Source organism: Acomys minous (assembly GCF_964271855.1).
Source record: "Acomys minous genome assembly, chromosome: 7".
Taxonomy (NCBI): domain Eukaryota; kingdom Metazoa; phylum Chordata; class Mammalia; order Rodentia; family Muridae; genus Acomys; species Acomys minous.
This window is the reverse complement of record NC_140488.1, coordinates 106,082,420-106,104,831: the sequence shown is the minus strand read 5'-3', so window position 1 is coordinate 106,104,831 and position 22,412 is coordinate 106,082,420. Positions and strand designations below refer to the sequence as shown.

Sequence of the window (22,412 nt, the reverse complement as noted above, 5' to 3'; positions counted from 1 at the left end):
TCATCTACTCTGCTACAACAATGGCGGGCCCCACCCCTCAGCCCTGATTGGTCAGCGAAGTCCTCCCCAGCCAATAGCAGCTAAGGAGGGGCTGAGACCTCACAAAGCCCTACCTCTGACCAGTTTGAGGATGAAGGGAGTCCAGGGCAGGCTGCCTGACAATCCCAGATATGCCTTATGCATCAGAAAGTGCCACCTTCACCCCCTAGCGAGGGAGGTACTGTGCTAGAACTAAAAGTCTGACTGAAAACAGGAGGCTTTGCTTAAAACTCATACACCTGCTCATGGTTCCTCGCTTCTTCATATGCATGTTAGATTGCTAGAGTTTGCTACTTCAAACTGGTTAAACTAACCCCTGATCTGTATTTCTGGATACATTTACTTTCCCTTAGTTCCTCATAGTATTTTTGATAGGATGCCTAATTACAACCCAAAGTAATAGGGCCTTATTATGAGTACAATGATATGAGGATCATTATAAAACTTCAATAGCAAAAGCCACTTGCCCAATAAAGACATTTCCTTCACAAAGTACAGCCAAAACCATGTTTCCCATATTGACATCACCTTTCCTATTACAATTTGTCATCTAAGACTGCCTATTTTTTTTTTAAAAACCCTAGCTTAAAATAGATGGTTTTTATGTCAGTGTTTTCATTTATTGACAGAATATAGAGTCAAGTGCCCAGTGTTTAAGATTCTATGTTCATTTGTTTGGAGTATTGAACTCTATCACACTATGTTTTTTATTTCATGAGATTCTGTTCCTCTTATTTTGTTCCCTTTTCCTTTGTAATAGCACTACTGGTCTTCTCATCAGGTGACCTTGACAAATGTATTTAAATTAGAGCCTCATATGTATATTTGTTCTTGTGAAATATATTTGTGTGATCGAGTATGTACTGTGATGGGCTGTGCTGTGCTATCTCTAGCTCACTGCTTCTCACCGTGCAAGGCATTTCATGGGAATGTACATACCAATTTTAGCAGGATTGTTCCCATCCTCTTTTGAGGGAAACCTATGTTGGTTCAGTATCCCATGGCACAAATATTGATGTTCTGTTCACTGTTAGTTATGCCTCTCATGGAGTTCTAACCATACATGTGTGGCCAGGGAGAGACTGTCTTGGTCTTAGATTAATGTGATTGTCTCATCACCTGGTCCTGTTTGAGAGTTCTATAAATTGAGTTCTTTCTACAACACAGACATTCCTTACCATTCTTAAGGATACAGCTGATGTTAGGGTGCCAGCAAGGACCAGTTATGATGACCACCATCTTCCCAGTCATGTATTCATCTACTGTTCTCAGTTGAGCTATTTAAACAGAGATTTCCTGCGAGCTGAGCTTCTGCATCCTCCATCTTCAAGAAGGCATCATGGGCCAGGAGGCAAAACTAGTTTTTAAGTTCATTTTCTCCTTTCATTCCTTGATGGCAGCTGCTCTGAAGTGGGGGCTGAGCCGACATTCCCACCAAGCAGCAAGAAAGCCATGGGATTCAGCTCTCCATTCACCCGTCCCTGGGTTTCTCAAGACCCAGAGGGAAGCTCCTCTCCTATGACAAGAAAGGTGGCAGAGTTGGTGTGTGTATCCTTTTAGCAAGCCAAGGCGGTGGTGGCACTTACCTGTAACTCCAGCTGAGTCAGGGGGCAGAAGCAGGCAGATTTGTGTAAGTTCAAGGTCAGCCTGGTCTACAGAGTGAGTTCCAGGACAGTCAGGGCTACACAAAGGAACTCTACCTCGAAACAACACAACACAAAACAAAACAAAAAAGAAGCTGAATGATGACTTGATCATAAGCTCCCTTGTCCTGAAGAGGTATTGGTAGGGCCCATCACAAAAGTGAATACATGCAGTGTTATTAGAATCCAACATGAGATTGATCACAGATTGACGGTAACTATAAACACTCTAAATCATGCTCACAAATATTTTGACAAGCAATTGCAAATTTGTTAACATTCAACAAAAAGACATTATTAGTTAGAAATGATAGAACTGAATAAAGTAAAAGTAAACTAATTTGAGTAGCCTTTCCAGTATGAAGAATACAAGAAAGGATAGGTGCACTTGAGAAAACACCAATATAATTCATCTATTCTGAACAGAAAGACTATGAACTTTAAGAAACCATAGAAACGTAGGAGTTAATAAGAAAAGACTTGACTTTCTAGTTATGGATATTCAGAAGGAAATGAGGGTCAGAGTGAGACTGATGTTTTAGTTTCTCTTCTGTTGCTCTGATAAAATGTCATGGCCAATGCAACTTATAAAGAAAGAGTTTATTTCAGTTTTTGGTCCTAGAGAATTAGAGTTCACAACCCTAGGGACTGTATGGCAGCAGATAGCTAGACCATGAAGCTGAGAGATCTTATCTTTGATCAAAAGCATGAAACAGAGAGCACACTGGAGTAGGGTGAGGGCATGAAATTTCAAAGCCTACCTCCAGTGAGTTGTTTCCTACAGTGAGGCTGAATCATCTTCCCCCAAAAGTGCTACCAACTGAGAACCAAGTGTTCAAATACACAGTCTATAGAATTCTCATGCGAACTACCTCACTTCACTCACTGGCCCTATATTAAAAAAAAACAATATTACATATTTCTTACATACAGTGCTAGAGAGAATACATTACCATTTAAAGGGGGAGGAGTTGGCATGTTGTAACGAAATAATGGACCAAAGCGAGACCATAGGCCAGCAGGACAAACTCCAAATCCTGTAGCTTCCTGTCTGATGTCTGAGACTTTAATTTCAAAGGGATCTACCCCTCCAGCTTTGCTGCCTCTAGCACACATTTCTCTGGTTCAGCTCCCTACATGAACCTTTCTTTGACAAATGTCTCATGCTTCTGGTATGTCCAATATCTTAGCATCTCTACTGCAACCATGTTTTCACTTTCAGAGCTTTCTGTGATGTTCTTCAGGGCCTTTTGTTTTCTCAGGATTTTCTTTCTTTTGGGGACTCTCCATTATGTTGCCTGGCCTCAGCCATTCTCTGAAACCACGGAGGAACAACTTCCTCATTCTTATATGTTTTATACTTCCAAATCAGTTTAGCTACCACACTAGTATGGATCTGAGCAGGGAAGACCTCCTACCACCTGAAACATGAATGAGTTCATATAGCAAGGGAATCTCAAGGGCCACCTGGTCCTGATGACATGCCATTCTTTCATACAGTGTGGATACTATAGCTCAAACAGATGTATAAAATTGATGCCTTACACCTGCTCAAAAACAGGGCATATGTTTATATTAGACAATTTGTTCACCTTGCATATTCCATATATATGTAGAAATGTACCTATATTAATACTTTCAAAAGTTTGCTTATTTTCAGAGCAAAAAAGCAGATAATAATGAAGACAAAGCAGGTATCCCAGGTGATTCAACCTTGAAGACTGTCTCAGCTACTGTTTCCCCAAGAATTTGCATGAATATCAACTCTAAAAGGGTTAGCCCAATGGATCAATCTCAGAAAGACTGGACAGAAACAGATACAGCTAGCTTTTCAAGCACTGGGCCAATATCTTATTTTTCTAAGGGTACCCAAAAGATATTTTTACCCTCAGACAGGAAAAGTAATGTTGAAAACACAATGCCCCCATTTCCAATAGGTGGGGTGGGGGTTTTTTGTTGGTTACTAATGTTTGTTATTGTCAAAGGGGGTTGATTGTAAGTTACATTTAGGGATTTCTTTCTTTCTCCCTTCTATCCTTCTTTCTGTCTTATCTTTGTATCCTATCTAGAGTTAGGAGTGAAGGTGGGAAAAGGGAATGACAAAATGAAAGGTATAGAACTATAGGATAAATTGTAGATTATTGATCTATTATGCTCAAATATTTTATGTTGGTATTGTAAATTAATAGAAATGTAAGATTATTTTGTCCAACTTTGGCTTTATGTATTGTACATACTGTATATTGATAGATTTTGTTTAACGTTTGCTTAACATATTGTACATATGCAACTTATTTAAAAATGCAATGTAAAGTGATAGTCTTAGGAGAGCTAACTACAACAAACTGTTTGCAATGGTTGGAGATACAAGGTTGTATTGGGCACTTACAAATCTTAATTGTAGTCTTGTTAGATACTAGTTTACTTAATTACAGAATAAGTTTTATTTAGTTTCTTTGTATGATTTCAAATTTAAGCAGATAGCGCACATCTAAAAACAAGCAATGTTTGTCTATGTAGATATACTGAGACAGATAGATAAGATGATCTTATCTATAAATAAATAAATAGCGTAGAATGGATAAATGGTAGGATAGATAGATATGGTTATGCACTATGGAAAATAGATGGATGTTCTACACACACACACACACACACACACACACACACACACACACACACACACACCTGTGCACAGGTACCTAAGGAGGACATGTTGGGGCAGTGTGCGTGTGACAGTAGGGACATGCAGAGTCACGGTAAGCAGTGTGCACGTGAGTGTAGGCTACTGCAGAGGACAGGATAGCAATTGGCACATGAGTGTAGTTGCCTGCAGAAGACAGATGGGGCAGTGGCCACGGCAGCATAGTTTGCTCTGAGGATGGTAGAGGTCAATGGTCATGTGAGTGCAGGTGCCTGCTGAGGCCAGAGTTGAGTAGTATGGCAGTGCAGGTGCCTGATGCCAGAGAGAGGCAATGATTTTGTGACTGATGGGGCCCAAGGAGGCCAGTTAGGGACTGTGGACATGTGAGTATAGGTGTCCATGTGGGTCAGGTTGTGGCAGTGGGTATATGAATACCCAACAAGGGCAGAGTAGGGCAGTATGTATGTGAGTGTAGGTACACGCAGAGGCCAGAGCAGGTGGTGGGCACCGGCTGTAGATTACTACAGAGAACAGGTCATCCATGAGCGTGTGAATGCAAGTACCTGCAGAAGACACATGGTGGCAGCAGGCATGTGAATAGAAGTGCCTCCAGAGGCCAGAGAGAGGCAGTGGGTATGTGAGCACAGGAGCATGCTGAGGCCAGAGGCAGAGAGCAGGGATGTGAGTGCATGTGCTTGCAGAGAGCAGAGTGGGCCATGGGGTATGTGTGTGTAGGTGCCTGCATTCACCAGGGTAGTTAGTGGATATATTTTCATAGGTGTCTTTCAAAGGCCAAGAGTACAGTGGCTATGTGAGTGCGGATTCCTCCAGAGGCCAGGGGTGGGCATTGGGCATGAGAGTACAGGTGTCAGTTAAGGCAAAGGGGAGGCAGTGGGCATGTGACTGCTCTGGATGGCAGGAGCACAGAGTGCCTGTCAGTGTAGCTAAGCAGCCAGACCAGAGTTGGGCAATGGACATGTCCGTGCAGTTTCCTGCACAGGCCAGGAAGTCACTAGATATGTGAATTTAGTTATCTGGGGGGGATAAAGAGGTGCAATTGTCAGGTGAGGGTATGTGAGTGCAGAAATAAGGGGGCCAGTGGTTATGTGAGTGCTGTTGACTGCAGAGTATAGAGGAGGGCATGTGTGTGTGTTTGAGATGTAGTACAATGCCTACCGAGGCCAGAGAGGGGCAGTGGGCAAGTGTGTCCTAGTTCCTGCACAGGACAGGGTTTCAGTTGACCCATAGGAGCAGGATCCTGGAATAAACAGGGTTCCAATAGACACAGGTGTGTAGATGCCAGCAGAGGTCACAGACGGGAGAATGGGCATGTGAGTTCATGATCCTGCAGAGAACAGGACAGCAGGTTGCCCATGCATTCAGGACTCTCCAGAGATCAGATGTGGGAGGCTGGACTATGTGTGCAAGTGCTGAAAAGGGCTGGCAGTAAGTATGTGAGTGCATGTTCCTAGAGGAGACAGATAGGGGCAGTGGGCATGTGAATAGGTGCGTACAGGGGCCAGGTGGTGATGGTGGGCATGTGGGTACAGGTACCTAAGGAGGACAGGTGGGGAAGTGTGCATGTGATTGTAGGTACATGTTCATGCCAGGTAAGCAGTGCACACATGAGTGTAGGCTCTTGTAGAGGACAGGGTAACACTAGGCACATGTGTGCAGTTGCCTATAGAAGACAGATGACGTCACTGGGCATGGCAGTGCAGGTGCACTCTGAGGAAGGAAGAGTTCAATGGGCATGTGAGTGTAGGTGGCTGCTGAGCACAGAGGGGGGCAGTGGGCCTGTGAGTGCAGGCCCATGGAGAGATAAGTGTGGCGCAGTGGACGTGTTGGTGTAGATGCCAGTACGGGCAGGGGGGGGGGACTTGTGCATGAGAGATCCGGTGCCTTAGAGGCAAAAGGGAGACAGTGGGCATGTGCCTTCTGGTGCCTAGAGATGCCAGGGGACAGTGGGCTTTTGAATGCAGGAGCCTTTATAGGGCTACATGGAGCAGCGGGCATGTGAGTGCACGTGTCTGCAGATGCCAGGAAGGTAGGGGGAATATCAGTGGTGGTGTCAGAAGATACCAGGAGGACAGAGTGCATGTGAGTGTAGCTAAGTGAGAAGACCAGCTTCTGGCAGGGAGCATGTCAGCAAAGATTCCCCGACAGGGCAGCCACTCACTGGTCATATGTGTGCAGGTGTCTAGAGAGGCCAGCGAGGTACAATTGTCAAGTGAGTGCAGCTGAGTGCAAAGGCCATAGCTGGGCATCGATATGTGGGTGCAGCAGAGACAAGAGGGCAGTGGCCATAGGAGGGCAGGTGACTGCTGGGTATAGAAGAAGACATGGGCGTGTGAGTGCAGATGCTTGCAGAGGCCAGAGAGATGCTGTGGGCACGTGAATGTGTGTTCCCGCAGGGGAGAAAGGTAGTTTGTGAGTTCAGAGCCAAAGGGAGGATGTAGGCATGGGAGTGCAGGTGCATGCAAAGAGCAGAGCTGGGCAGTAGACATGTTAGTACAGACTCCTGCAGAGGCCAGGCAGCCATTGAGTGCAGGTGTCTCTAGAGGGCAAAGAGGTGCAATGGGGAAGTGAGTGCAGCTCACTGCTGTGGCCAGAGGGGGGCAGTGTGTATGTAAGCACATGTCCCTGTAGAGAGCAAAGTGGGACAGTGGCATCAGAGTGCAGGTGCCTTAGGGGCCATGGTGGTCAGTGGCCATATGAGCACACGTGACTGCACTAGGATTTCAGTGGACATCAGAGTGCAGATGCCTGTAGAGGCAAGTGTGGAGCAGTGTGCATGTGAGTTTGGGTTCCTGCAGGGGCTAGGGCAGGCAGTAGGCATGTGAGTGTTCGCGCAGAGGACAGGATGGCAGTGGGCACATGAGTGCGGTTGCCTGCAGAAGACAGATGACATCTCTGAGCATGACAATGCAGTGCGCTTTGAGGATTGAAAAGTTCACTGTGCCTGAGAGTACAGATGCCTTCAGAGGACAGAGAGGGGCAGGGGGCCTGTGATGCCAGCTGTCCTCAGAGGACAGAAGAGTGTAGTGTGCATGTGAGTGTGGGTTCCTGCAGAGGACAGGATAGCAGTGGGCATGTGAATGCAGGTGCCTACTGAAGACACATGTGGGTAGTGACAAGTAAATAGAGTTGCTTGCTGAAGAAAACAGGGTGGAGTGGGCATATAAGAGAAGATGCCTGTAGATGTGTGAGAGAGGCAATGAGTATGTGAGTACAGGTCCCTGCAGAAGCCAGGCTGTGGCAGTTTGAGAGTTCTGGTGCCTGAAGAGCCCTCGGTGTAATTGAAGAGGTAGGTGAAGATGGCTGCAGTAGTCAGAGGTGGGCATTGGGCATGACAGTGTAGCTTCCTGTGGAGGGGAAGGAGACAGTGAGCATAAGAGTGCAGGTGCCTGTAGAGGGGAAGGAGACAGTGGGCATGAAAGTGCAGGTGCCTGTAGAGGGGAAGGAGACAGTGAGCATAAGAGTGCAGGTGCCTGTAGAGGGGAAGGAGACAGTGGGCATGAGAGTGCAGGTGCCTGTAGAGGGGAAGGAGACAGTGGGCATGAGAGTGCAGGTGCCTGTAGAGGGGAAGGAGACAGAGGGCATGAGAGTGCAGGTGCCTGTAGAGGGGAAGGAGACAGTGGGCATGAGAGTGCAGGTACCTGTAGAGGGGAAGGAGACAGTGGGCATGAGAGTGCAGGTGCCTGTAGAGGGGAAGGAGACAGTGGGCATGAGAGTGCAGGTGCCTGTAGAGGGGAAGGAGACAGTGGGCATGAGAGTGCAGGTGCCTGTAGAGGGGAAGGAGACAGTGGGCATGAGAGTGCAGGTGCCTGTAGAGGGGAAGGAGACAGTGGACATGAGAGTGCAGGTGCCTGTAGAGGGGAAGGAGACAGTGGGCATGAGAGTGCAGGTGCCTGTAGAGGGGAAGGAGACAGTGGGCATGAGAGTGCAGGTGCCTGTAGAGGGGAAGGAGACAGTGGGCATGAGAGTGCAGGTGCCTGTAGAGGGGAAGGAGACAGAGGGCATGAGAGTGCAGGTGCCTGTAGAGGGGAAGGAGACAGTGGGCATGAGAGTGCAGGTGCCTGTAGAGGGGAAGGAGACAGTGGGCATGAGAGTGCAGGTGCCTGTAGAGGGGAAGGAGACAGTGGGCATGAGAGTGCAGGTGCCTGTAGAGGGGAAGGAGACAGTGGGCATGAGAGTGCAGGTGCCTGTAGAGGGGAAGGAGACAGTGGGCATGAGAGTGCAGGTGCCTGTGGAGGGGAAGGAGACACTGGGCATGAGAGTGCAGGTGCCTGTAGAGGGGAAGGAGACAGTGGGCATGAGAGTGCAGGTGCCTGTAGAGGGGAAGGAGACAGTGGGCATGAGAGTGCAGGTGCCTGCTGCTGTAGCAGCTCATGGCACATTTGAATACAGGATCCTTCAGAAGGGTAAATGGACAACAGTTTGCAATGCATACAGAGGCCAGAGGGGCAGTGGGCATGTGTGTTCAGATGCCTCCAGACAATATGGTTTTGGTTGAAATTTCGGGGCAGATTCTTGGAAAGAACATGGTTCCAATAGGCACAGAATTGTAGATGCCTGCAGCTGTCAGAGAGCAGAGGTTGGCCTGTGAATTCACATTCCTTCTTAGGACAGGACAGCAGTTAGTCCAAGAGTGTAGAGGCCTCCAGAAGCCAGATGTGCATGACTAGACAGTCGGTTCAGGTGCTGAAAAGATGTGAAATTTAGCTGGTGACCACACATTCCTATAGAAGAAAAAAATGGGCAGTGAGCAGATGAGTCGAGGTGCCTACAGAGTCAGATGGTGATGGTGGGTATATGGGTACAGGTACCTAAGGAGGATAGATTGGGACATTGTGCATGTGATTGTAGGGACCTGCTGAGGCCAGAGTATAGCACTGGGCATATGGGTGCAGGTCGGAGAGAGGCAGTGGGCATTGGAGTACAGGGTCTGCAGTGGTCATAAAGCAGCAGTGGGCATGTGAGTAGAGTCACCTGATGAGACCTGAGAAGGGCAGTGCCCATGAGATGCAGGGAGCTGGAGCAGAATGGGGCAGTGGGGACATGAGAGTGGGGGCCTGCAGAGGTCAGAGGAGTCAGTGGGCATTGAACACAGCTGCCTGCAGAGGACAGGAGTGCAGTGGGTGTGTTCTTTCAGATAACTGCAGAGACCAGAGTGAGGAATTGGGAATAGAATGCAGCTGCCTGCACAAATGGAAGTAGCAGTGTGCCTGGGAGTGCAGATGCCTTCAGAGGACAGGAGTGAGTGTAGGGATGGGTGTTGGTTTCTTATTGAAGGTCCCTTTAGAGGGAGCAGTGGGCATGGGAGTACAGGTACATGTTGGTAGCAGAATGAGCCATTGGGTATGTGTGTGGGGGGGTTCCAGCAGTAAGCATGGTGCCTAGTGGCCACCTTTGCCCAAGTAAGTTGTAAGGGTCCAGAATTCAGTAGGCATGTGGGTGTAGTTTCCTGAAGAAGCCAGAAGGGGGCAGTGGGCATGACTGTGCATGTGGCAGTAGAGTCAAAATGGAGGCAGTGGGCATGTGACTGCTGGTACCTGCACAGGAGGGCAGTTAGAGTTAGTAACTCAAGGTAGTTTTGATTTGCATTTTCCTGATGGCTAAGCATGTTGAACATTCGAAATGTTCCTTAGCTGTGTGAGTTTCCTCTTTTGAGAATTCGGTTTAGAACTATACCACAGTTTAAAATTGGGTTATTCATTTTTCTTGATATTTTGAGTCCTTTATATATTTGGGATATTAGTCCTCTATTGGATATGGACTTGGTAAATATGTTTTCTACTCTAAACAGGCTGATGTTTTGTCCTTGGCCTTTCAGAAGGACATTCTGTTTTGTGAAGTTCCATTTATTAGATGTCGATCTTAGTGCCTGCCCTAACAGTGTTCTATTCAGAAAGTCTTCTCCTGTCCCAATGAGTTCAAGGCTCCTCACCACTTTCTCTTCTGTCAGGTTCAGTGTCTCTGGTTTAATGTTAAGGACTTTGATCTACTTGAACTTGAATTTTGTGCAGGGTGATAACTGGATCTATTGTCATGTTTCTCAGTGCAGCCATCTAGTTTGACCAGCACCATTTGTGGAAGCTGCTGTCTTTGTTTTCTCGGTGTGTATTTCTGACTTCTTTATTTAAAAAACAACAACAACAAGGTGTCCAGAGGTGTAGGAATTTATGTCTGGTTTTACAAATAGATTCCGTAGTTCAATAAGTCTGTCAGCTTTTGTGTCAAAACAATACTGTTTTCATTAATCTATATGCAAAAACAGAATCCATCGTTCTGCTGTGTCCAAGAAATATTACCTCTGTAGTATAACTAGAAATCAAGGATAGTGATACTTCCAGCAGTTTCTTTATTGTTCAGGATTGGTTTAGATATCCTGTTTTTTATATGTATGTATGTTCATTTTGTTTTGTTTTGTTTTTTGTGTGTTTTGTTCATTTTATTTTATTTTATAATTTTGGTTTTTTTGGTGTTTCCATATGAAACTGAGAATTGTCCTTTCAAGATGTATAAAGAACTTTGTTAGAGTTTTGATGGGGATGGCATTGAATTTGTACAATGCATTGGTAAGATGGCCGTGTTTTACTATGTTGATCCTACTGATCCATGAGTATGGGAGCACTTTCCGTCTTCTGATATCTTCAATTTCCTTCTTCAGACACTTGAAGTTTTCATCAATACAAGCCTTTTGCTTGCATGGTTAGAGTTACCCCCAAGAAAGTTTGATGTTATTTGAGGCAATTGTGAGAGGCATTGTTTCCCTGATTTCTTTCTCAGTCCATTTGTCATTCATGTATAGGAGGGCTCCTGAGTTTTGTGAGTTAATTTTGAATCCACTTTGATGAAAATGTTTATCAGGTGTGTCCATTGTATTCCTAATCTCCCAAGGACTTTTATCATGAAAGGATGTTGGATTTTGTTAAAGACTTTTTAAACATCTAATGAGATGATCATGTGATTTTTTTTCTTTCAGTTTGTTTTTATGGTGGATTGCATTGATAAATTTTTGAATGTGCACCATCCCTGCATCTCTGGGATGAAGCCTATTTGATCATGGTCAATATGTTTTTGATGTGTTCTTGAATTCATTTTGTGAATATTTTATTGAGTGTTTTTACATTAATGTAAAGTTCAGAGGGAAAATGCTTTGCAATTCTCTTTGTTGGGTTGTTATGTGGTTTGCGTATTGGGGTTACTAACTGTGGACTCAGTAAAAATGAACTGAGTAATGTCTCTTCTCTTTCTACTTTGTGAAGTAACTTCAAGAGTATTGGCATTAACTCTTCTTTGAAAGTCTGGTAGAATTCTATGCAAAACTACCAGGCCCTGGGCTTTTATTTGGGGGGGGGAGGGAGGGAGGGTGGATTTTGACTGCTTCTATTTCACTAGGTATTAAAGTTCTATTTAAACTTCTTATCTGATCTTGATTTAACATTGAAAAGTGGTATGTATCTAGAAAATTCTCTATTTCTTTTGGATGTTTCCATTTGGTGGAGTACAGGTTTTTGGGGTTTTAAAAGTAGCTCTCTCTCTTTATGATTCTCTGGATTTCCTTGGTGCCTCTTGTTTTGTGCCCATTCTCATTTCTGATTTTGTTCATTTGGATATTCTCTCTGCCTTTTTGTTCATTGGGATAAGGGTTTGCTGATCTTTCTGATTTTTCTCATTGAAACAACTCTTTGTTTTATTAACTCTTTGTATCGTTCTCCTTGTTTCTATTTTTATTTCAGCCCTGACGTTGATGATGTCTTGCCATCTACTCCTCTTGACACGTCTACTTCTTTTTGTTCTAGAGCTCCCAGGTGTGCTGTTAAATTATTAGTATGAGATTCATTCATTCATTCATTCATACATTCATTCATTTGGGTTTTCTCAAAACAGGGTTTCTCTATGTACACTTGGCTGTCATGGACTCACTTTGTAGACCAGTCTGGCTTTGAATTCACAGCAGTCCACCTGCCTCAAACTCACTGCAATTACAAGCATGTGCCACTGCACCTGGCTAATTAATTATATGTTTTATGTAGGCATTTAGTGCTATGTAATTGCCTTATTATCTTCTTTCATGAGTCTAATACATTTGGATGTGTTGTATATTCAGTTTTATTTGGTTCTAGGAAGTCTTTAATTTCTTTCTTTTTGTCTTGACACATTTCTCATTCAGTACAGTGTTGTTCAGTGTCCATGTGTTTGTAAGCTTTCTGTTGCTGATGCTACCCAGCTTTTTAACATGTTGTGGTCTGAGAAGATGCAGGAAATTATTTAAGTTTTCTTGTATTTGCTGAGACTTGCTTTATGACCAAGTATATGGTCAATTTTTGAGAATGTTCTGAGATGTGCTGAGATAAGGTATATTCTTTTGTCTTTGGGTGAAATGTTCTGTAAATGTGTTAGTTACATCTGGTTTATAATGTCTGTTAGCTCCAGCATTTTTCTGTTTGGTTTTTGTATGGAAGACATGCCTTTTTGTCAGAGTGAGATATTGAAGTCTCCCATTATCAGTGTGTGAGGGTCCATGTGTGATTTAAGCTGTAGTAGCATTTCTTTTACAAACTTGCCCCTGTTTTTGGGCCATAGATGTTAATTGAAATGCCACCTTAGGGAATCTTTCCTTTGATGAGTATGCAGTGACTTTTCCTGTCTCTTGTGATTAGTTTTGTTTTGAAGTCTAATTAACCAGATTTTTAACCTGACTATAACAGCTTGCTTCTTAGGTCCGTTTGCTTGAAATACTTTTTCCAGCCTATTGAGGTACTGTCTATGCTTGATATTGACATGTGTTTCTTGTATGCAGCAGAAGAATGAATCTTATTTTCCCATCCATTCTGTTCGTCAGTGACTTCTTTACTGGGGAATTGGGATCATTAATATTGAGAGATATCAATGTCCAATAGCTGTTGATTTCCACTATTTTGTTGCTTGGTGGTGGTAGTGGTGTGTGTGGAGTGTGTGTGATTGTGTGACAGAGAGAGACATAGAGACAGACAGAGAGTTTCCCTTCTTTTGATTTTGCTGGTCTGAGACTATTCACTCCCTATGATTTCATTGTTGTAGTTAATGTTTTTAGGTTGGGGTTTCCTTTCTAGCACCTTCTATATGACTGGATTTATAGATAATATTGCTTATTTTTAATCATATATTGTTTTATTTTCCCCATCTATGGTGATCGAAAGTTTTGTTGGGTATGGTAGTCTGAGCTGGCATCTCAGAGTCTGCAGCACCATCTGCCCAGGCCCTTTTCTTTTAGCATCTCCATTGAGAATCAAGTGTGATTCTAATAGGTCTTTTCCCCTTGCAAGGCTTTTTTTTTTTTTTTTTTTTTTTTTTTTTGCTGTTGTTTTTGCTTTGTTTGCTTTGGCTTGCTTTTTGGTTTTTGGAGACAGGGTTTCTCTGTGTAGCCTTGGCTGTGCTGGACTTGATTTGTAGACCAAGCTGGCCTTGAACTCACAGAGATCCACCTGCTTCTGCTTCCCAAGTACTGGGTTTAAAGGCTCGTACCACCATCACCCACCTCCCTTGCAACTTTTAAAATTCCCTGTTCTTTACATTTAGTGCATTAATTATTATGTACCAAAGGGATTTTTCTTTGTCTGGTCCAGTCTATTTGGTGTTCTGTGTGTTTCTTGTACATTGATAATCATCTCCTTATTTAGGCTAGAAAATTTTTTTTTACATTTACATTCTCTTTTTATTAGCCAGAGGAAGAGAACCAATAGGATGAATACATTATTGTAAATATCATTTTCCCCCACTGGCTTATATAAATGGGCTGGATAATCCAACAGTACCTGTCTGTATACTTGAGAAGCTGAGAACACAGTGAGTGGTCAGTCCATGAGGATGAATGCCTGCCTCAGCAGTCTTTATCCGGTGCTCATGGCCTGGAGGATTCCTGCACAGCCACTGATCCACAGTCCATGTTGGAAGGTCAGAGAAGGGTGGCAGCAGAAGCTACAGGATCCATGCACCAGCCAGCAAGAAGTGAAGGCAGAAAAACAAACAGTAGTTTCTTCCTTGGGCATCTTAAATCTGAGCTGTGACTAGAAAGTGCTGGCAGTTCTGGAGAAGAGCCTACATCATCCAGTCAAACTTTCCAGGGCTTGTCCTTACAGGCCTGTCCAGAGGAGCACCTCTTATTTGAGCACAAACCAAATCAAGTTGGCAGTTGAGATCAGCTTTTGAGATGCCCTTTAGCACACCAGAAGGGGAGCTGACGAGTGGGTGTGGCAAAGTCTTCCATCATTATCTTAATGAGGTCAGTTGTGTCTCTGCCTCAAGGATACTGAATCCCAGCAAAGTTTTGGACTTACTCCTAACCAAATGTGCTTTTTGCAGAATGTGCAGGGGGCCCAGAACTGCCCTACAATCTGCATGTGGCTTTGGTCAGTCAATTCAGCCTTTCCTGAGAGATGCAGGGGGGCCTGCACGTTAGTGCCTCGGAGCTCTTATGACAAAGTTTTAACAAGCCCTCTTACAGCTACAGAGGAGTGAATGGGCATCCTTTTCCTTCAAATCCTGTTTATAACTTTTTATGTTCAGGAACATATGTGTTATCATTGATAAATTTTTCTCAGAAAGTCTCAAAACTTTTTATGTTACCATATAGATTATTTTTACAATTTGAAAAAGCTTGGTGAAAAGTGCTTTGTCAAAACTTAATTCTTGGGAGATGAAATTACAGTCTTACAAATATGTATTTAAAAATATGTAGCACTGATTGGCATTATTCCGAGTTGATGGAACTGTTTGGATCAAATTTAAAACATGGTGTTTTTTAGTTGTATTCATTGATAGTCTTTTTTTAACATTTCTTTTTATTTTAATTTATTCTTGTTACATCTCAATGGTTATCCCATCCCTTGTATCCTCCCGTTCTTCCCTCCCTCCCATTTTCCCCTTACTCCCCTCCCCTATGACTGTGCTTGAAGGGGACCTCCTCCCCCTGTATATGTTCATAGGGTATCAAGTCTTTTCTTGGTTAGGCTAGGAAATTTTTACCTATGATTTTGTTGAAAATATTCTCTGGGCTTTTTAGATGGGTTTCTTCTCCCTCTGTTCCTATTATTTTTTGATTTGGTCTATTCATAGTGTCCCAGCTGTCCTGGATGTTTCATAGCAGGAATTTTTAGATTTAACCTTTTCTTTGACTGATACTTCCTCAATTCTTGAGATTTTCTCTTCCATCACTTGTATTCTGTTGTATTTTGTAGTTCCTGTTTGAGTTCTACATTTTTCATTTCCTGAAATCCTATTTTCTTTCTGATCCTATATACATGTTCATGTCTTGAATAGTGTTATTTCCTTACACTGTTTGTGTTTTCTTGGATTCCTTTAAAGAGATCTTCTAATTTCCTCTGTAAGCACCTCTATCATCTTCATACAGCCTGTTTGCAGGACTTTTCCTTGTGTTTCATATACATTGGAATATTCTGTGCCTGCTGTGGGAGGACAGCTGGGCACTTGTAGAGCCATAGAGTCCTGGCTGTGCTTTCTCGCTGGCATCTAGGAATCTGGTTTCAGGATGATTGTAGGCCAAGCTGTTAATATCTGGCTTCGTTGGGTGGGTGTTCTGTTGTTTAGTCTGCTTCCTCTACCTCTTGGGATTTTGGGGGGAATGTGGTGGCTAGGTGTGGACCTGAAAGGTGTGGCCATTGGGGGGGGGGTTCCAGGTAAAATGTGTTTCTGGGTATTTGGATGGGGATGGGCTAGGCTTCTGAGGGAGTTTATAGAAGGGATCAGAGCAGATCCTGGTTGTTTAGTCCCCTTTGAACCAGGGGCAGAGAAGACAGGAATGTCATCCCAGTAGGTCTGAGTTGGGGGCTGGGATAAAGCAAACACCGTGTGGTGGGGGAAGTTTGGGATGGGGAACATCTGTGGGATCCACAGGAGATGGGGGTTGACTCAGAGAAAGCTTCCATAGGAGCTGTGTTGCAGAGCTAGGGATGAGACTGGGGGCTTTTATCTGTAGAAACAGAGGGTTAGGTAAAGACCTGCAGTCAGCCTACCTGGTTCCCTGGTAGGAGTGGCATGTCTCTTTCTTTCTTTCTTTTTTAAAAATTTTTCCCTTTATTTATTTAATTACTTTAAAGCCTGATCCCATCCCCCTCCTTTGTCTCCTCCCAGTTATACCCTCATGCCCCTACGCCATCAACACTCTCATTCTTCTGAGAGAAGGGGAGGCCCACCCATGGGTACCAACCTACCCTGGCATCTCAAGTCTCAGCAGAACTAAAGTATCTTCTCCAATTGAGGCAGCACAAGAAATCCCAGCTAGGAGGAAGGCATTCAAAGGCAGGCAACAGAGTCAGAGACAGGTCCTACTCCCATTGTTAGGGAACCTACATGATGACCTAGCTTCACGTCTGCTACATATGTGTAGGGGGGCTAGGTCCTGACCATACATGCTCTTTGCTTGGTGGTTCGGTCTCTGTGAGTCCCCCATGGTTCCAGGTTAGATTACGCTATAGGTCTTCTTGTGGTATCCTTGACCCTTCCTGCTCCCTCTATCCTTCCTCCCACTCTTCCACAGGACACCCCGAATTAGGCCAGTTGTTTGGTTGTGGGTCTACATATGAATAAGCAAAATATGCACACAATTTTTTCCTTTTAAAATTAATTTAATTAATTTATTCAGATGATATCTAAATTGTTATCCCATCACTTGTATCCTGCCATTCCTCCCTCCCTCTTGATTTTATCCTATTCCCCTCCCCTAGGTCTATGACCGAGGGGGACCTCCTCCCCTACTATATGGTCATAGACTGTGAAGTCTCATCTTGGTATCCCGCTTATTCTTTCTCTATGTGCCACCAGGCCTCCTCACAAAGGGAAGTGGTCAAATATGGGGCACCAGAGTTCTGTCAGAGTCCTACATACATCAAATTAATACTTGTCTTTTATTGTAATAAAAAATGACTAATAAAATAAGCAATAACGATGTTTTCCATTGTTAAAAGTGGTTGGTCAATGATTATATTCAATCCTCCTGACAGTCGAGTGCTCAGTCACACTCCAGGGGTGGGAGTTGTAATATATACAACCTTTAACTTTGATCGATGTGGCTTTGGCTTGGTTGTCATCATAGAAAAGAAAATTCAGCTTACAAGGCTGAGGCAGAAGAGTTCTTTATTTGGATGACAGAAATCAGCTTAAGCAACAAGTGTGACCCATTAGGAAACTTGGAGAAAGGGGGGAGGGTGAGGAAAGGAGAAGAACACAGGAGGTGGGTTGGGGCAGGGACAAAGGAGGAAATAAGTTAGAAATAAGAGAAGGAAAGGAGAACAGGAGGGAAGAAAGGGAGAGAGAGAGGAGGGAGGTGGAGGGAGAGAGGGGGGGAAGGAGGGAGGGGCAGGAACAGGAAGGGAGAGGGAGGGAGGAAGTAAGCATGCTAGGTTACACTGCATAGTTCTCAAGGGGCCTGCTATCAGGGGGCGGGGCCACAGGTCAGGAGAGACATAGACAATGGATAATGGCCTACTTTCTCTGTGACATTGTCTCTGTTTTAGAGAAACCCAGTGAGTTTAGGCAGTAGTGCCAGACTACAGCCATGCCATGAGAGAGAAGCCTCTGCAAGGGTCTTTTAGAGGTTCCCGGAGGTTTCATCAATGGGGCTTTTAAACAGTCGGATCTTGAGATGCCAGGATTCCAGTTTGGTAGATCCAGAGCCACCAGAAGCTACACCAGGACGCAGTTTCGCTTCAAGCAGCCTCAAGCGCAAAATGAGCAGTGGCAACTGTTTGGGACCAAGGGTTGACATCCGTGAATCTGAAAACCAGGGACTGAATCTAATTCAAGTTTGTGGCATTCTTAGCAGAAAGAGAGTCAAGATTGCATCGAGGCATGCTTACCAAACCTTATTTTGGAAAGGGGAGGATAGCGACATTAAAATCCGTGCTCTAGGGAAAATATGGCTTTTACACAAAGTATTTTTATGTCAATCAGGCTACTTTGCTAATATCCTCAAAGGTACTTGGAAAGAATCGAACAACGACGTTATAGAACTGAGAATTAAGGACAAGAGTATAGATAGAAGATCTTTACGCTTTGTGTTCGGTTCCTTGTACCTGGACAAAGACTTGCCATTAACACCTCTTCAAGTTCCTCATGTGTTGGCAGCAGCCTGCCTGCTCCAGGTAGAGCGCGTGATTCAGCAATGTAATGAGACCATGAAGAAAACCATCGGTATGAAAACTGTGTGTTCGTATCACGCAGCGGCAGAAACACACGAATTGAAAGATGTAAAAACAAGGTGCTTTGAATGGCTTCTTCACAATTTCATGACACATGCAAGAGTTCAGCTTTACAAGGAGCTGGATGTAAAGCTTGTGTACTTACTTGTATCGTCTTCCGATTTACTAGTGATGGGAAAGGAGATCGATGTGTACAGCAGAGTTAAGGAATGGATGTTCCTTTGTCTTCATCCAAGCTGGAAAGGTTCGGAAGAACAGCTTGTAGACTGTACCAACAGCTGGCTTTCCCAGAACACGGAACGTTTGGGTAGCATGTCTTTTCTTGAAAGCGAGGAAGGCCTGATGTTCCAGCCGGTGTTTAAACAGCTGAGGCTTCAGCACATCATCTATGACCTGCCCCCCACACACGTTCTCGAGCGAGATCGGCTAATCCCTTCAGCATGGCTGTCATCTGTGTATAAACAACAGTGGCTGGCTTTGTTTCACGCACAACAAGACAAGGAAATTGGACCACAAACCATCAATGAAGAAGAACTGGAAAGGTGCAGTATGAGATGCGGTAAAAGGATCAAGAAAGACAGTAAGTACTCTTGGAAGTGGTCAGCCTGCAAAATTAGCTTTCCTTTACTCGTCACCTTTACTAGTTACTGCATAATTTTCAAGCAAAGGCATCCGTGGTGTGATGGTGCTCGCTGTCTCTAAGTATGCCACCAAACTAAACTGTTCACTCCTCAAACCTCTTCCAGCTTCTCCATTCTTCCTCCTGCTATCCTCTTTCCCCCTTTCCTTTTTCTGCTTTCATGTCATATATATGTCATATAAATGTTTTATATTTCTATATAACGTATATGTTTCATAAGTGAAAGAAAAGCTAATATTTTTTTGGTTCTATCCCAGTTTACTTAAAATGTTAATCACAGGCTGCACCCATTTTCCGACAAACAATATAATTTAATTCACTTAAAAATTTATTTAATTTTAATAAAGTATTTCCAATGACATTCTATAATCATATTCCTTCCCCTCTTCTGACTCCTCCCAGATCTCCTCAATTCTCTTCTCATTTAAAGTCATGTTATCCTGACATGGACTCGCTTGCCAGCTTTTCCCCTGGTGGGACTGCCTTGCCATGTCACAGGGAGAGAGGACACGCTCGCTCAGTCCTGAGACAACGTAATGGGCTGGGATGGGTGGGTAGCAAGGACCCCCTTTTCTGAGGAATAGGGGAGAGGGGATGTAGGAGAGGGAGGGAAGGTGGGACTGGAAGGCACAGATGGATGGGGCTACTATCAGGGTATAAAGCAAATAAATTTTAAATAAATAAATTCATGATCTCTCTCTCTTTCTCTTTTACCCTCTGTCTGTCTCTTTGTATCTCACATGCATAAAACCAAAACCAAAACACCTCATTTTCACTGGTACTTGCTCTATGTCAGGCTTGCTTTGAACTCAGATCTATTTGCCTCTCTCTCCTGGATTAAAGGTATGTTTGTATTCCATCCAGATCACACATATCTAGAAGATCTTTGGATATCATCTCTTGCCAGAACTGCCGTGACTTGACATTCCTCTTAGTTCTGTAGATATATGTTAGATCCATTTGATTGATGACGTCTGTTAGTTTCATTACTTTTTCCTTCTGTTAGTCTGTGTCTTTTCATTGGGGAATTAAGTCCATTGATGTTGATAGATATAAATCAGCAATGCTTGCTAACTCCTGTTATTTTGATGTTGGTGGTTGTACTGTGTTTATGTGTTTCTCTTCTTTTGGTTTTTCTGCAGTGGAGTTATTATTGTGTTTTCTTGGGTGTAGTTTACCTCCTCTGTTTGGGGTTGTCCTTCTAGTACCTTCTGTAGGGCTGGGTTTTTGCATAGATATTGTTTAAATTTGGTTTTGTCATGGAATATCTTGTTTTCTCCATCTGTGGTGATGGAAAGTTTTTCTGGGTATAGTAGTCTGGGCTGACATCTATGGTCTCTTATGGTTTGCAAGTCATCTGTCCAGGCCCTTCTGGCACTTAGAGTCTCTGTTGAGAAGTCATGTGTGATTCTGATAGGTCTGCCCTTATATGTTACTTAACCTTTTCCCCTTGTATCTTTTAATATTCTTTGCTTGTTCTGTACACCTAGTGTTTTCATTATTATGTGGCAGGAGGATTTTCTTTTCCGGTCCAATCTATTTTGTGTTCTGTAGGCCTCTTGCATGTTTAGAGGCATCACTTTCTTTAGGTTGTTGAAATTTTCTTCTGTGATTTTGTTGAAAATATTTTCTGGGCCTTGGAGCTGGGAACCTTTTATTCCTATTATTCTTAAGTTTCTTCTTTTTCTCATATCCTTAATTTCTTGGATGCTCTGTGTCAGGAGATTTTTAGATTTAACATTTTCTTTGACAGATGTATCAGTTTCTTTGATTGTATCTTCTACACCTGAGATTCTTTGCTCAATCTCTTGTATTTTGCTGAGGATGCTTACCTCTGCCGTTCCTGCTTTCTTCCTTAAGTTTTCCATCTCCAGGATTTCCTCAACTGTGTTTTCTTACATTTTCTTACAATTTCCTTCAGCTGTTTGTTTGTATTTTCCTGAATTTGTTTAAGTGATTTATTCATTTCCTCTTTAAGGGCCTCTGTCTGTTTGGTTGTATTGTCATCTGTTTAAGTAATTTATTCCTTTCCTCTTTAAAAGCCACTATCATCTTCATAAGCTTATATTTATGGTCATTTACTCGTGTTTCAGTTGCTTTAGAATATCCAGGTATGCCTGCAGTGTGATAACTGGGTTCTGGTGCTGCTATATTGCATTGATTTTTGTTGATTGTATTCTTACACTGGCCCTTACCAATCTGGTTGTCTTTACCATTGGTTGGTTGTTACTGGTTCCTGCTGGATTTCTTGAGGGTGTGGGAAGAGCCCTGGGCATGAGGCTGGATGTTCCTGGCACAGCTCTCCTTGGAATGGTGGGTAGCCTTGTGGATTTCTCAGGTGCCTGTGTCCCCATTAGCCCTACAGGCAATGGATTGGAGTATGTGTGTGTTGCGAGGTGTCTAGCATGTATGTTCTTAAGGACTAGCTAGTTCCCTCAGGAACCCAGGAGCCCTCTGATTGCTGAGGTAACTCCTGGAGTCAGCAGTCCCTCCACTCCCTCTGTCAGTGCTCTATGAGCTCAAGCTGCCGAGACAACATGTGCGCTGGGTACCACCATTTTGCAGCAAGATCCTCTATGCTCTTGAGGTCTGCCAGGGAGATAGGTAGAGCTGTGGATGAGAGGCTCAGATGGTTTCCCTGGATCCTGGGAGTCAGATGGCCAGAGTCTGGAACCCTGTGCCCCAGGAACCTGGGAGCTTTCCTCCAGAAGGTAGAAATATCCAGGTGAGCAGAGAGTGGAACCAAGTACCTGGGAGCTTTCCCTGGAACAGCAGAAATAGCCAGGTAACCAGAGGCTGGTACTGCTCATTCCAGTACCATTGGGCACAGGCGCTGCTGTTTTGGAGTCTGCAACATGGCCTCTTGCTCACTCCACAGTCACTTCAGTTCTGCCACTCAGAAACCATGCACGCTGGACACCACCATCTTGGATCACTTCCAGACTATCCTTTTGTGCTTTTTTGTTTTTTGTTGTTGTTGCTCTTTTCGATATAGGGTTTCTCTGTGTTGCCTTGGCTGTCCTGAACTCACTCTGTAGAACAGGCTGGCCTCAAACTCACAGAGATCCTCCTGCTTCTACCCCTGTTCCCCGCCCCCGGCCCCCAAGTGCTGGGATTACAGGCATACACAATTGCACCTGGCTTGTACTACTCTCTATACAAAGACTACCTATATATTGTATTGATTGTAGCAATAAATGTGTGCTTTGAGATGATGCTGTCTTTTTTGGTTATTTTCATTG

The 22,412-nt window shown here is 43.9% G+C and overlaps 1 protein-coding gene across 1 annotated transcript; it reads left to right on the top strand.

Moving 5' to 3' along the window:
* Window positions 1-17,998: 17,998 nt before the first annotated feature.
* Window positions 17,999-19,232, top strand: LOC311602038 (germ cell-less protein-like 2; the record flags this gene model as incomplete). The annotated part of the gene is made up of 1 exon (XM_084789746.1): window positions 17,999-19,232. Exon 1 carries the CDS (start codon window positions 18,060-18,062, stop codon window positions 19,230-19,232), a length of 1,173 nt encoding a protein of 390 aa, XP_084645872.1. The 5' UTR covers window positions 17,999-18,059.
* Window positions 19,233-22,412: the final 3,180 nt, after the last annotated feature.